Genomic DNA, 14,547 nt, shown 5'->3' with positions numbered 1-14,547 from the left:
AGTGCTTCCTTCGAAGACTTGACTGCAACTCTATTAGTTCCATGTATTCTTCTGTGACGTCACACGTTTTAACGCTGTTCCTTCCACTGCATAACACAGAGTCTCACAAGATAACTTCTTTAGTAAACAATTTTATGTTACTTTTAAATTATTTTTGCTGAAAGATAATTCGAATGCAGTTACACAATTTCAGATGGATTTAGCGACGCTTTCTAACAGATAGCGGTACTGTGAGCATGCCACCTGCATTGATCAGTTATAAGAACAATCAAAAACAAAAATATACAATAGGAGACCTTTATTCAAAATGAAACAAATATAACAGTGACAAAAGGAAATATCAGAAGAATATTTCTAGAGTCGTCACATAGCACTGGATCTTGAAATTTTGTAAATAGATTTTCGAGGAATAATTGGTGTCCATGCCAATGAAGGTTTTTGAACATTTTCGTGATACTTACTCGTCAGTGAAATAAACCTGTGACTGTTCATTCTGCCCTTCTTTGTACCGCTTCAGTGTCTCTATTACCACGGGTTGCACTTGAGCAATATTCTAAGGTGATAGATGCAAGACATTTGTAAGTCGCCCGTGTATACGGACTGTAATCTCCTAGTCAGTGAACTGAAGCCTGTGACCTGCTTTACTGCCTTTCAGCAAATGTGAGGATTCCTCTTTATATCCGTATAAATTGTTACATACAGAAAATTAAGTACTAACTCCGGGTTGCACCCCTTCCCTTTCTTTCTTTTCACCACACAAGTCCACAATACCACCAGCTTAACACCAACTCCATAAGCACCAGTCATGGTGGTTCAGGTTCTGACACTAAACCTGAAACATGCTTTGGAGGAAGCAGATGCCGGTCGCCTCATTCAAGATTGCTGACAAGACATCAGTCTGGGCATCCCATGTCAGCACCACCATGAATAACCACAGCCAGCCATTATGCTATACGATGTCTACTACCTATTTACATATACAGTCAATATAAACAATGATTTAGAAGATGTGTTACAAGTTGCAGGTAATGTACTGCACCTGTATAGCATTATATAACTATACCAATGTAGTACTGAGGTTAATTTCCTTCAAATAGACCTTCACTGGAATTAGTGCTTGGTCTGTGATTTAATACTTTCCTTTCATTTTCATGTTAATTACATTTCAATGATAAATTTTTTTCTTTGAAATGTGACATGTAAATCGTAATCTGATATATAAACGTCTGAAGACCTAAAATCATGTTCGTCTCATCCAAGATCTGGACTCTATGTGCAAGTTATGAATCGAGGTGTGCGTCGCATTCAGATGTCTCCGTGCACACTATGAACGGAGGCACGTCACACCTGCATTTGACACAGCGGCTGCTGCCGACCGCAAGTTCGTCGCCGATGTTCAGTCTGTGCTCTCCGAAGGAGCACTGGTCGCCTGCAACTGTAAGAGAGAGCAATCATATATGTATTCTTGCCCGTCAATTGTAGATCTGTAGTTGCTGTTGCCACAAGCGCGCGCGCACACACACAAACACACAAAGATACAGCCACTAAGTTTGTCAGGGACACATAATACTTAATACCAACACATAATGCTGGTAAATTAACACTACTGATGGCGGTGCGATTGATTTCATGTTATCCAGTGTCCATACTAGTGAATTTAATGGTTACTGATCGCAAGGATGTTATATGAATCGGCGTTACCGAGTGCTTATATAAGTGTAGTAACTGCAAAACTGAAACTGACTTTTTTTGCTGAATGCTGTAAAATTTAGACGTATGAGCAAATCCCAAGAGCAAACAATAAATAAAATCATGTAGTTCTGTTTCTACGACAACTTTTCTATAGTGACTGACATAAGGAATGTACGACGGACGATCAGTTTTCAACGTAACATGTCTGTACCTACACCTACATGGATACCCTGCAACTCACGCTTAAGTGCCTGGCAGAGGGTTCATCAAACCACCTTCACAATAATTGTCTATTATTCCAACCTCGAACAGCTCGTAGAAGAACGAACACCTATATCTTTCCGCGTGAGCTCTGATTTCCCTTACTTGATTATGATGATCGTTTCTCCCTATGAAGGCCGGCGTCAATAGAATATGTTCGCGTTCGGAGGAGAAAGTTGGTAACTGAAATTTCGTCAGAAAATACCGCCGGAACGAAAAACGCCTTTGTTTTAGTGATGAACAACCCAAATCTTCTATCACGTCAGTGAAATTCTCTCCCCTATTTCACGATAATATAAAACGTGCTGCTTTTCTTTGAACTTTGTCGATGTACTCCGTGAAGCCGATGTGGTAAGGCTCCCAGACCGCGCAGCAGTATTCCAGAAGAGGATGGACAAGCGTAGTGCAGGCAGTCTCTTTAGTAGATCTGTTACATTTCCTAAGTGTTCTCCTGATAAAACGTAGTCTTCGGTTTGCTTCGCCACAACATTGGCATGTGTTCTTTCCAATTTCAGTTGATCGTAATTTTGATTCCTAAATATGTAGTTGAATTTACTGCCATAGAATTTGAATGATTTATCGTGTAACCTATGTTTAACGGATTCCTTTTAGCACTCACGTGGATGATATCACTGATTTCTTTATTTAGGGTTAAAAAAATGGTTCAAATGGCTCTGAGTAGTATGGGACTTAACATCTACCGAGCGAGGTGGCGCAGTGGTTAGCACACTGGACTCGCATTCGGGAGGACGACGGTTCAATCCCGTCTCCAGCCATCCTGATTTAGGTTTTCCGTGATTTCCCTAAATCGTTTGAGGCAAATGCCGGGATGGTTCCTTTGAAAGGGCACGGCCGATTTCCTTCCCAATCCTTCCCTAACCCGAGCTTGCGTTCCGTCTCTAATGACCTCGTTGTCGACGGGACGTTAAAAACTAACCACCACCACCACTTAACATCTGAGGTCATCAGTCCCCTAGACTTAGAACTACTTAAACCTAACTAACCTAAGGACATCACACGTATCCATGCCCGAGGCAGAATTCGGAACTGCGACCGTAGCAGCAGCGCGGTTCCGGACTGAAGCGTCTAGAACTGTTCGGCCACAACGGCCGGCTATTTAGGGTCAACTGCCAATTTTCGCACCATACAAATATCTTTTCTAAATCGTTTTGTAATTTGGTTTGATCTTCTCATGATTTTACTAGACGATAAACGGCAGCATCATCTGCAAACGAACTACGACGGCTGCTCATATTGTCTCCCAAATCGTTTATGTAGACGAGGGACAGCAGAGGGTCCGCAACCCTACCCTCGGGAACCTCAGGAATCACTTCTGTTTTACTCGATGAGATTTCGTCAATTACTACGAACTGTGACCTCTAAAGGAACCAGTGTACCACCTCGAATTATTCTTCGTTTACATGAAATCCGTCTAACAAGAACAACGTTTCTAATTCTGTTTGGGTGCAAATTATGTAAGGAAAACTTGTGCAGTGGAGGAACGGCTTTTCTGGAGAGGAAAGTTTTTCTGAGTTTTCCAGATACACACGCTTGCTGCAAGTACCTCATGTACAACTAGGATCGATGTTTTGTTGTCTCCATAAGTACAGTGCCCAATCACATAAATGTGAGCACCGGCCAAAAGCCCTTTACACCGTGGACCGCTGATAGACGAGCATTAAGAGTCGGTGAGGTTCTGGAAGGTACCAACGGAGTTGCGGAGCCACGTCGATTCCAGGGCCGTGACCAGCTACGCTAGGTTCCTAGGTTGAGGATCGCTCCCTGTACAGCCCGATCGAGGTGGTCCCACAGATTCCCGATTGGGTTTAAGTCCGGGGAGTACGGTGGCCAGAGGAGTAGAGTAAACTCATCCTGATGCTCTTCGAGCCACGGACTTACACTGTGAGAGTCTCGACACGTTGCATTATCCTGCTGGCAGAAGTGACCGTGCCATCGCGCAACTACCCCCAAAGATAGATACATACTCGTGGTGGTCCACTGTGCCTTTCAGAATAACGAAATCATCCAGACAGTTCCAATTATACCTTCCTCAGACCATAAAGGTCCCTCCTGGTTGCTGGATGTTTGCTTTCAGCTGTTTCAGGCTGTACATGCCGATGGAGCAAAAAATGTGGTTCATCTGAAAAGACCCCCTGTCGCCGCTCAGTGGACGTCCAGCTGTGGAACTGGCGTGCAAATTCGGGCCTTCGTCGCCCATTGACAGCAGTGAGCACGGGCGCGTGAACCGGGCGCCTGCTAGAGTTGGACACAACCAGCAACGTTGGCTGACCGGTCGTTGACGAGACACTGCTCGCAGCCCCTTCGTTCAGCTGGACAGTCTGTTGTTCCATACTGGCACGTCTGTTCGCGCGTACACGTCTGCCCAGCCGTCGTTCATCTCCGTCAGCTAAGGTCCACAGTGCACCACAATTACCTCGGCACTAGTCCTTGGTAGCGCCATATCGCCGTACACAGTACGCTTTAACCATGGCGGCACGCGATCAGTTTACAAACTAAGCCGTTCCGGAAATGCTTTCACCCCTGCCTCGAATCTAATGATCATGGTATTTTGGACGTAGATGAATCGCTCCATTCCCGCATTACGATAACGACTGCACCGTTTTCCGGCTTGCCCCCAGCACACTTTACGTATCCTCCACTGCTAGTACTACCAACTTCCACGTGTGAGCTTTTATTGCACGCTGACGTCGAAAATTGGTGGAAGTAACATTAATGTGACTGGACCCTGAATGTCGTTGACAGAGTAAAATTTTTATTTTCAGTGAGAGTTTCAATTACTTACTGTTTTTGGCAACATTAAGCAACATATAACAATCATTGAGAACAAACGGTAAGATCACACGAAGAAGGAAGATTAGATTTTAACGTCCCGCTGACGACAAGATTAGTGATACGGCAGAACCTTCGATTGGCGAAGGGTGAGGAGGGAAGTGGAATCAAGGCGGCCTTTCCCTACAGATAGTCAGGTGATGATTATGATGATGATTTGAGTTGGGTGGCGCTCAACATCATGGTCATCAGCACCCTGACGAGAAGTCAGCATGCTAATCTCGTGGGTGGGAACGAAGGCTGTCCCCACATGCGGAGCACTTTATAATGTATTAAAGTCGGCCTCTCTTCCCCACCAATTTAGGGATGAGGCCTGACAGTTCACAAAATGTCGCCACTCTCGTAACACGGGAATCAGTGTCTGCAAGGATGGTGTCCATATCTCCATCGAGACTGAGGGCTGCCCTAATATCATTATATAGGATGCACGTTCCCAAAATATGCTGAGCTGAAAGTGCGACGACACAAGCTTTACAGAGTGGTGTATCCTCCCACTGGAGGAGGAAGACATGTGTTAAAGGGCTATGCCCGATGCGCAGTCTGGTAAGCAGAACCTCTTTCCAGCGGCGAGGCTGACTTGACGTCCGCTATGCCTGTGTAGTTGATTTGAGCGACCGCTGTTTGTTTTCTGTCACCTGCAACCATTCAGTCTCCCACTCACGTATAACGCGTCTGTCAGTAAATGATACGATGGCGTGCAACGGGATAGGTCTCTCATGGACAGCGCCATCCCGACATGCTCCCTTGACGGCTTTGTCGGCCATCTCGCTTCTCTGTGTCCCGGTGTGGCCAAGCACCCAGAAGAAGCTCATCTCCTTGCCACGGTGTTGGAGACGCTGTAAGGAGTCATGGGTGGGCTGAATCAATGGGTCTACCAGATACATTTAGTGAAGTGCTTGCAGTGCACTAAGCGAGTCGGAAAAGACAAGAAACCTTGTACGGTGATGTCTGCGATCCCTCTCCAGTGCCGCCAGAATACCATATAATTACGCATCATAATTTGTAAATTGGTCCGGAAGACGCGCATGGAAAAGTATGTCAGGGAAAACAGCAGATAATTAGTTGAATTTCCGGGTTTTGTGTCCCATCTCTCGTTCCCTGACATTAACACCATGTTCAAACTCACATACATCTTTATAACCTATCATTGTAGCAGCAGTAACCGATGTAACCACTCCGCCAGACCCTTGTCTCTTGATCGCAGTGCCGTATTTTGCCTGTTTACATATCTCTGTATTTGGATACGCATGCCTATACCAGTTTCTTTGGCGCTTCAGTTTATAACATTCTTTGAGAACAAACTGTAAGATCAGAGGAAGCAGAAATATTGGATTTTAACGTCCAGTGATGACAAGATCATTAGTGACGTGGCACATGCTTCGATTGGGGAAAGGTGAGGAGGGAAACGGAACCATTGCGGCGTTTGCCTACAGATATTCAGAGAGATCGCATAAACCTACATCTGGATGGCTGGACGGGTATTTCAGCCTCTGTCCTGTAGAATACGAGTCCAGTGTCTTACTACTGCACTACCTCGCTCGGTAAACTGAACTGAATACTGTAGCAGGAACTTTGAATAAAATAAAAAATAGTGGCATCAGGACTCGTCTTTGGAGAATGTATATTGGAGAGTGGTTTGTCTGATAAGAATAAAAGGCCATAACCCGTCAGCAGAAGTAAATGACCGACAAACGTAAATATTCAGAGCTATTTAAGCTAGAATTTTGACAATTAGAAAGCTGACTCACTCGTATATTATCCAGCCATAAGAGATAATCGGGTCACATTCATATCTAAGCACGTACGCCAAGTGTCACCAGTGAACACTAAGTTGCGTGATCAGTAACGTGTCTGACCGAATTTTGTGGATTGGATGGTAAGCAATGGATCCAGACGTTGTAACCGAGCGACATATGGCAGTTTAGATTAGATTAGATTAGTACTTGTTCCATAGATCATGAATACGACACTTCGTAATGATGTGGAACGTGTCAGGTTAATAAAAGGTTTCTATACAAGATATTACATTACACAAAATATTACATGACACTTAACATTTTTAATTTTTTTGGTGGGGGTTGGGGAAATTACCCACTTACTATATCCAAAAATTCATCTAATGTGTAGAAGGAGTTACAATTAAGAAACTCTTTTAATTTCCCTTTAAATGCTATATGGCTATCTGTCAGACTTTTGATGCTGTTACATAAGTGACCAAAGACTTTTGTGGCAGCATAATTTACCCCCTTCTGAGCCAAAGTTAGATTTAACTTTGAGTAGTGAATATCATCCATTCTCCTAGTGTCGTAGCCATGTACATTGCTATTACTTTTGAATTCGTTCGGATTGTTAATAAAAAATTTTATAAGTGAATATATGTATATATATATATATACATATACATATATATATATATATATATATATATATATATATATATATATATATATATATATATATTGTGAGGCTACAGTGAAGATCTCTAGCTCTTTAAATAAGTGTCTGCAGGATGATCTTGGATGAGCTCCAGCAATTATTCCGATTACGTAGTCAACCAGCTGGATTCGCTTTCGGGAGGACGTCGGTTCAGTTCTCTGCCCGGTTTCTCCGTTGTTCCCGTAAGTCGCATAACGCAAATTCGGGGAGGGTTGCAAAACGGCCAACTTCTTTTCCCAACCTTCCCTGATCCTATCCGCTATCCTCTCTCTCATGGAATAGACTCGACATGACGTTAAGCCGAAACATCAGTATTCTCAGGCGTTGTACTCCTCAAAAGATGGCAGTAACCGTTATCCAATATTGTCTGGCGAAAGTGTTTCCAAACGGAGAGTATGTCACTAAAGAGGAAATTCAAAGTAAATTTTCAGTGTCCCCTGTAGTAAAATATTACCACATGCTCACTCATAATATCCACGGAGGCAATAGTGATCATTGTCTCCTCATCTAGATACAGACTATCCTTCGAGTGCTGCAGTTAGTGTAAATAAACTAAGAAAATTTCAGCTGAAGGATGATGGTTGGTGATACTTAATTAATTAAGGACTAGCTTTAGAATCCAAATGGTGTAAAAGCTGACGGTAAGTCTCAAATTTGTAACGTTGGCTACTGAAGTTATCAGTTAATGATTATTAGTTGTAGCCACAATGACCGATGATACTTGGCTAAGACATAATGTGAAGTATTATGAAAGCGTAATTCGAAGCATTACAGGAAATTCTGAATGAGAGATACTAACCTTCATTCTGTGTTGTAGACTCTGAATGTCTCACCACACTATCGTCCGCAGAAGCTGTAATGAAAAAAAATCCCGTAATAAGAATAAATAAATTATTTTCGACACACTTCTACTTTTTAACTGATTCATCTGTATATTCTTGGTGAAGTGCTGAGCAGTGTATATGCTTTTTTAAGAAAACATGTTTTTTCGTACGACATAGGTTTCGTGTTGTATGCCCATTTTCCAGAACACAACTCATTGCAAAAATTGGATGAATGGTTGACGTCATGGCTTTACATATACAATTTTAACTCACAAAAACAACAGAGCACATACAATACCATGGAAGGTACTTTAAATCAAAGTTATTTCTCCTCTTAAGGGAGTTACTACAAGCAATCTGATGGACTGGCAGTGGGCTCCCCCATTTTCCATTACTCCCAGAAATGTTCACGAATAATTTCTTAATTCTAGTCCTCTGGTAAAACATGCAGTATATTGGTACATATATGTTGATGACAATCGTTGTTTGTGGAAAATTTCCACTAGGCAACCCCCGTAAGTTACTGGAAATTGTGAACATGTAGCGTACGTCAGTATGGAGTTAGGTGTTTCTACCAGTATCTTTCTAGTTGTCAACCTACAGATTAAAAATACTGATCATAAATTTGAAATTCATAGGAAAGATTATTTTATGTACACATTCATCACAGCTTCATCTCTACACTCAATAGATTACAGACATGTTCAGCTCCAGCACGTGGTACGTCATCTCTTTTCCGTCATGTCTTTTCCACCACATGGTCCCAAGAAGATTATGACCAGGACCTTAACACAGCAACAAGAATAGTTACAAATATTGAAGTTAAATTCAACATTACTGATAACATTATCGAGAAGAAGCTTAAGAAGCAAGCCACTTCTCAATTTTACCCAGAGTACACCACAGATAGATCGGAAATGGTTCAGTTTACCTTTTATAGTGGAAATTTCCTAGAGGGTAAGTAACTTTTTGCAGTAAAAGAATTTCTCTGTGTTCTTCAGTGTCCTTTAGACTTAAGTGTGCAGGCTTTAGCGGCCGTTGCGATACTCCTTTTGTGCACCTTGATGTGGACACAATCGAAAGATAGAGTCCATCCACTTACGAAAGGCTATTTTCCAGCGCTTTTTCGAATAACTGGAGTTACTGGGTAAAAGACTTCCGGCTGCTCTTGATAGCCCTTCGTCACTGTTCAAATAATGAAAGCAGATACTGACAGAGAGAAAATTAAAAATATTATTGTTCTTGTTGTTGTGCCGCGTCGCTTGTCTGCTGGTGCTGTTTATCCTCCCCTCTCACCTTGCTGGGCGTTTGGTTCGACGAGAGCCACGAAGGCGAAAGCCTGTAGATGTCTTCTACACTGAGATAAAGGATGTCGTGGGATGCCCTCTAATGTCATGTCGAACCTCATTTTGCCCGGTATAGTGCAGCATCACGAGGTGGTATGGACTCAACAAGATGATTTTATATTACACTTAAATAAAATGAAAGATGATAATGTTAATGTTGCTATCTTATAATGATAATGTTGATGGTACATGAAAATGGTAATGTACATGATGGAGGTGGAACGATGTGTATGATTATATGGGCTTTTGTAGAACTGCAGGTAGCGACTAAAGTTCATTGAAAGGATGGAGAAAAATGGGAAGGATTGGCGAGGTGGGGCATTGTGATTGTGGTTGGAAAAAGTGTAAATCTTAAGATGGATTTGATCGTTGCAGTACTAGCAAGAAATGATGAATAGTGCGTGAAAGTGCGTGGAATATGTGATAAGGATATAGGGGCGCAGAACGGTACCTGTATTGGTGAGTAGTGGATACATCATTGCATACCAGGAATTGCTTTCACGATTAAAATATTGAGTCCGAAGATAGTCCTGGAAGAGAAGCTGAGGAAGGAGGATTAGTTAGTTTCGGATGCGAGTTGAAAAGGCAGGTGTGTAAGATGAGGCGAAGTGCATGTCCCTTCACGATTTAAAGCGATTTGTAGAATTTAGGAGAGACAGATACCCAGACAATGCAGGAATATATTAGGGTGGCGCAGATACAGGTTTTAAGGTGAGGATAATGGTAGTTGGATGTAAATTCCATATAGGAACTGTAAGTAGTTTTAGATCCTTTTTTGATTTCGGGCTTTGTGTTGGAAAATAGGAATATTTTATGTTGGGACAGATCCAGACTTTATAGTGGAGGTTAATGGTAATAGGATGTAGATTCCAGATAGGACGTGAGGAGCTGTTAGTATTTTTAACTGCTTTTATCGATTTCGGCTTTGTGTTGCATTGCAACGGGATGTACATTCCATGTTAGCTTTCTAGCACAAGTTAGTCGTACATATTTTACTGGTTACTCGAATGGTTGGGTTGGTTGTAGAAAGAGAGGTAGTATATGGATTTGCTCATAGCTTCCATGGATTGTAATAATCGATCAGAAGATTCAAGTGACGTTGGAGGGAGGCATTGGTGAGTTGGAGCATGTCAGGACATTACAGAATGTGGGTAGGGAAATGGTGTCTAGGAATGTCTAGGGGTGAGCGTGAGGTAAAAGATGAAGGCAGACGACAGAGCCTTGAGAGACGCCTGTAGTTGGTTGAAAAATGGGGCAGAGGGGTTGGTTGATGAACGAAGACTTTCCCAGTCCTACAGTCTGTCATTGCTCCATGTACATTCCGGACATGCACAAGGATCCTGCTGATGGACTATCCACACTATCCAGCGGGCAATGATGTCAATGGTGGATTGGCACAACTCAGCTGTCCTCAGAGTTCCAGCCTGTCTTGGGGTTACAGCTTACAGGCTGTCCACACTATTCAACGGGCAATGCCGTCAGTCGTGGATTGGCACAACTCTTGGACGTCAGCGTACCCCGCCACATTCGTGTAGAGTAACTCGTGGGATTGATAAGTTTCCCACAGTTATCCAATAAACTGAAGAATAGTCATGGATTGTGCTAGCTTGTTCTGTTCTTGGCCCTCTTGCTGGTTTTCGGCTTCAACTAATAAGTGACACATTAATGTGCCAGGTATAATTTCCATTTTCTCTTCACACTGTCCTTAATTGGGCGAGTTATTTACGCAAACTCCCTGGATCCGAGACTGTGTCGTTAAAAATCAAGGAATATAAATTTAAGTGAAGGCTGGCAGTAGCGATTGACAGCAAAAAAGATAACGCCAGTGGTACCAACGGAACTACTGAAAGGGTACAGTACCGCCCAACATTGAAAATAGGTACGAAATTCTTGTCAGAACAACACATTTTTTGTGTAAAAGTAACTCAATTTCAATTAATATAGCGAAGCCGGATACCAGTGTGGGAAAGAATGACAATTTATTTATTTAATTGATCACATGTGCACTCCCTCAAAATAAATCCCTACATCCAGTTTGGTGAGATCTGTGAAAGGAATGAATGTATGGTCGTCTGCTAACCACAGATAGTGAATCGGAATATATGATCATCTTTGAGTCGATCCTTTGGCTACCTTTGGTGAGACCAAAGAGATGGAAGTTACCAGGGCTTTGAGCGTCTGAAATGTGGCTGACCAATAAGGTAGCAGGGTGCTTCTCCCACTTCGAGAGAGGTGCGAGAGAATCGGAATACGGCCATGTTTCAGGTACTCTGCCGCTGAACCTTCTGCTGTAAAGACCTGTTTTTTTTGTTGTGCTCCGTAATGAAAGAGTGGAGGCATGGTATGGATGTGGAATATTTAAGAGTAGTTAGAATTAATACTTTCTCTTTCACAGGACCTTTTGTGGGGAAAATTACAAAGTGAGGCAGGTAATTTTAAGGGGATTGTAGTAAACCAACGGTCACAAAGAGCCCACGTGTAGTTATAAGTTGAGATACTTCCGTGAGGCTTAAGCTGAAATATTTAAGAATTAATAGCGTGTGTACAATAAGCTGAAATATCTAAGAATTAATAGCGTGTGTACAATAAGCTGAAATATTTAAGAAATAGCGTGTGTATCATAAGTTGAAGTATTTAAGAAATATCATTCCGTGTGACGCTAAATTTAAACTCTGAGAGAGAATCAAGGTGAGTCGGCCGTTTTTCCAGCAACGCCACTTGGCTTGCATTGCACAGGAAGACGTGCGTTTATCTCCAGAGTTCACAGTAGGAAAGTAGAATTACAAAGTGGGGCAGTGTCGTGTGAAACTGGGATAAATATTGATTGAAGTGGGAAAGCGGAAAGTGATGAAGTTGTAACCGTTCTTTGTGTAATATTTCATATTGCTGTGTTGTGTATGTCTTGTAATTTGGGTATGTGTGTTTTGCATGGGAGTAGCAAGGTAGTTTCGAAAGATTTGTGGGTATGCCTGTTCCTTCTGTATCGCTCGATCTGGAGGAAAGTTTCGTGAGGATAATTGTGAGAGGCGAAGTGTGAGGTATAATAAAAGATCCACCATCCGATCCAGGGAGTGCACTGTTGCGGTAAATAGATTACGAGACCATAGTATAGAGATTCACTAACGTAAAGCCATGCCCACTGGGCGGAATTTCTCATGTGATTCTGTTGTAGGTTGTAGAATTTGTGTGTTTAGGAATAAATCAAATAGTGAAAAGAAAGAGATTGGTGGCCTTTTTTCATTAAATTGTATGTTATTGTAATGTCCCGAATTTATATAAAAGCCGTTGAATCAAAGACAAAAGGTAAATGTGGTATTGCCAGTGCGTAGTGTACAGTCAGAGTTCTATAAATCACTGATAGTCAGATGCGTGTTTCCGTTGCGTACTATTCATACAGGAGGATAATTTGTAACTAAATAGTAAGATACGAGAATTCATGTTGCTCGATAAATAAAGGAAGATTCCACTCGCTTGGCAAACCACTCATCTTGCAGGCCTGACTGCTTGATGCCACAGTATGAGAAAGGCAAGTGGGTGCCTCTCACTACAACCAAACCTAGTCAGAGCAGCAGAACTGTTGAGGTGTTTCAAGCTTCCGATTGGCTTTTGGGATGAGACAACCGAGTTATTTTTTCTGCTGAAAGAATTTAACTCACTGTTAATGTTAAGGCCATGCATCACGGGTGTCAGTACAATTGTTACCTACCCCATGACTGCACTACCGTTTCTTCCAAACGTCTTGCGTTCACAGAATCAAGACGTTTTTTTTTCCTAGTCTGCAGTCTTCTTAGTGTTTTGATGCGGCCTTCCACGAATTTCTCTCCGTGCCACCCATTTCATCTCAGAACATCAATTGCAACTCCGTCTTCAATTATCTGCTGGAAGCATTCAGTTCTCTTCTTCCTCTATAGTTTCTACGCTCTACAACTCCATCTTGTAAGGTGGAAGTCATTCTCTTATGCCTTAACAGATGTCCTTTAATCCTGTCCCTTCGTCTATCCAGTGTTTTCCATATATTCCTTACCTCGTCGATTCTGCGGAGAATCTCCTCATTCCTTCCGTCAGTTCACCAATTTTTCAACATTCTTCTGCAGCATCACTTCGCAAATCCTTCGGTTTTCTTCTGTTCCAGTTTTTCCACAGTCAATGTTTCATTACCAGACAGGGCTGTGCTCCAAACACATATCGCCAGAAATTTCTTTCTCAAATTAAGGCCTATGTTCGTTATTATTAGACTTCTCTTGGCCAGATATGTCCTTTTTGGGTGTTAGTCTGGTTTTTATGTCCTCCCTCCCCCATCCATCATAGGTTATTTTACTGCCCAGGTAGCAGACTCTGTGAACTTCGTCTACTTCTTGATCCCAAATTTTGTTGTTATGTTTCTCTTTGTTCTCATTTCTGCTACTTCTCATCACTTTCTACTTTCTTCGATTTACTCTCAATCCACATTCTGTATTTATTAGACTTCTCACGCTGTTCGGCAGATACTGCAATTTGTCTTCACTTTCACTGAGGAAAGCAGGATTATCAGCGGTTCTTATCATTCGTATACTTTCACCCTTAATTTCAATCCCGTTCTGAACCTTCATTGCCGTCATAGCTTTCTTGATGTATAGACTGGAGAATGGGGACGAAAGCCTTCATCCCTGTCTCATATCCTTTTGAATCCTAATTCGCTCTTTGTCTTACAGTGACTATTTTTAGTAAATGCGTTTCTATCTCAGCACCATTATCTTGGTTACAGTAAAATTTTCATATTAAAAGGATTACGAAACATTTTCAGCGGTCACTCCCAGGTGGAGACATAATGCCACTTTGGTCACGGACACATATTAGAATGCGCTTCATGTAGACAGGTGTATTAAGTGGCACTTGGAATGTATTGGTTAGTTTTTATTAGAGGTAATAACGATAACCTAAGTAGTAATACTTACGGCAGTGAAATCGGGAAGCACAACAGTTATCGCCCTCACGGAATACCGGCGCACATCCCCTTAGTTCAGAAGCCCTGTGATCCAGGGAGTACTCACACGTCTGTCTCCTACACCAGGGTCCATCCAAGGTTCCTGCAACAGTGGAGCGTTCGTAAAACTGTTGCAAATTTAATGACGCAGGAAAAAATATTTCAAACTGAAAGA

The 14,547-nt window shown here is 42.1% G+C and overlaps 1 protein-coding gene across 1 annotated transcript in view; it reads right to left on the bottom strand.

Annotated features, from left to right (window-relative positions):
* Window positions 1-1,110: 1,110 nt before the first annotated feature.
* The window catches only part of LOC126458208 (uncharacterized), a 32,744-nt gene continuing 19,307 nt past the window's right edge, over window positions 1,111-14,547 (bottom strand). The window contains exons 6-8 of the mRNA XM_050095103.1: window positions 14,344-14,475; window positions 8,039-8,092; window positions 1,111-1,435 (exon numbers count right to left, since the gene is read on the bottom strand). Of these exons, the coding sequence (XP_049951060.1) occupies window positions 1,281-1,435; window positions 8,039-8,092; window positions 14,344-14,475 (341 nt within the window). The 3' untranslated portion in view covers window positions 1,111-1,280. The remainder of the gene's footprint in view (window positions 1,436-8,038; window positions 8,093-14,343; window positions 14,476-14,547) is intronic.

This window comes from Schistocerca serialis, chromosome 2, assembly GCF_023864345.2.
Source record: "Schistocerca serialis cubense isolate TAMUIC-IGC-003099 chromosome 2, iqSchSeri2.2, whole genome shotgun sequence".
Classification (NCBI taxonomy): Eukaryota; Metazoa; Arthropoda; class Insecta; order Orthoptera; family Acrididae; genus Schistocerca; species Schistocerca serialis.
The sequence above is the reverse complement of the archived record's forward strand: the minus strand, read 5'-3'. Positions and strand labels throughout refer to the sequence as shown.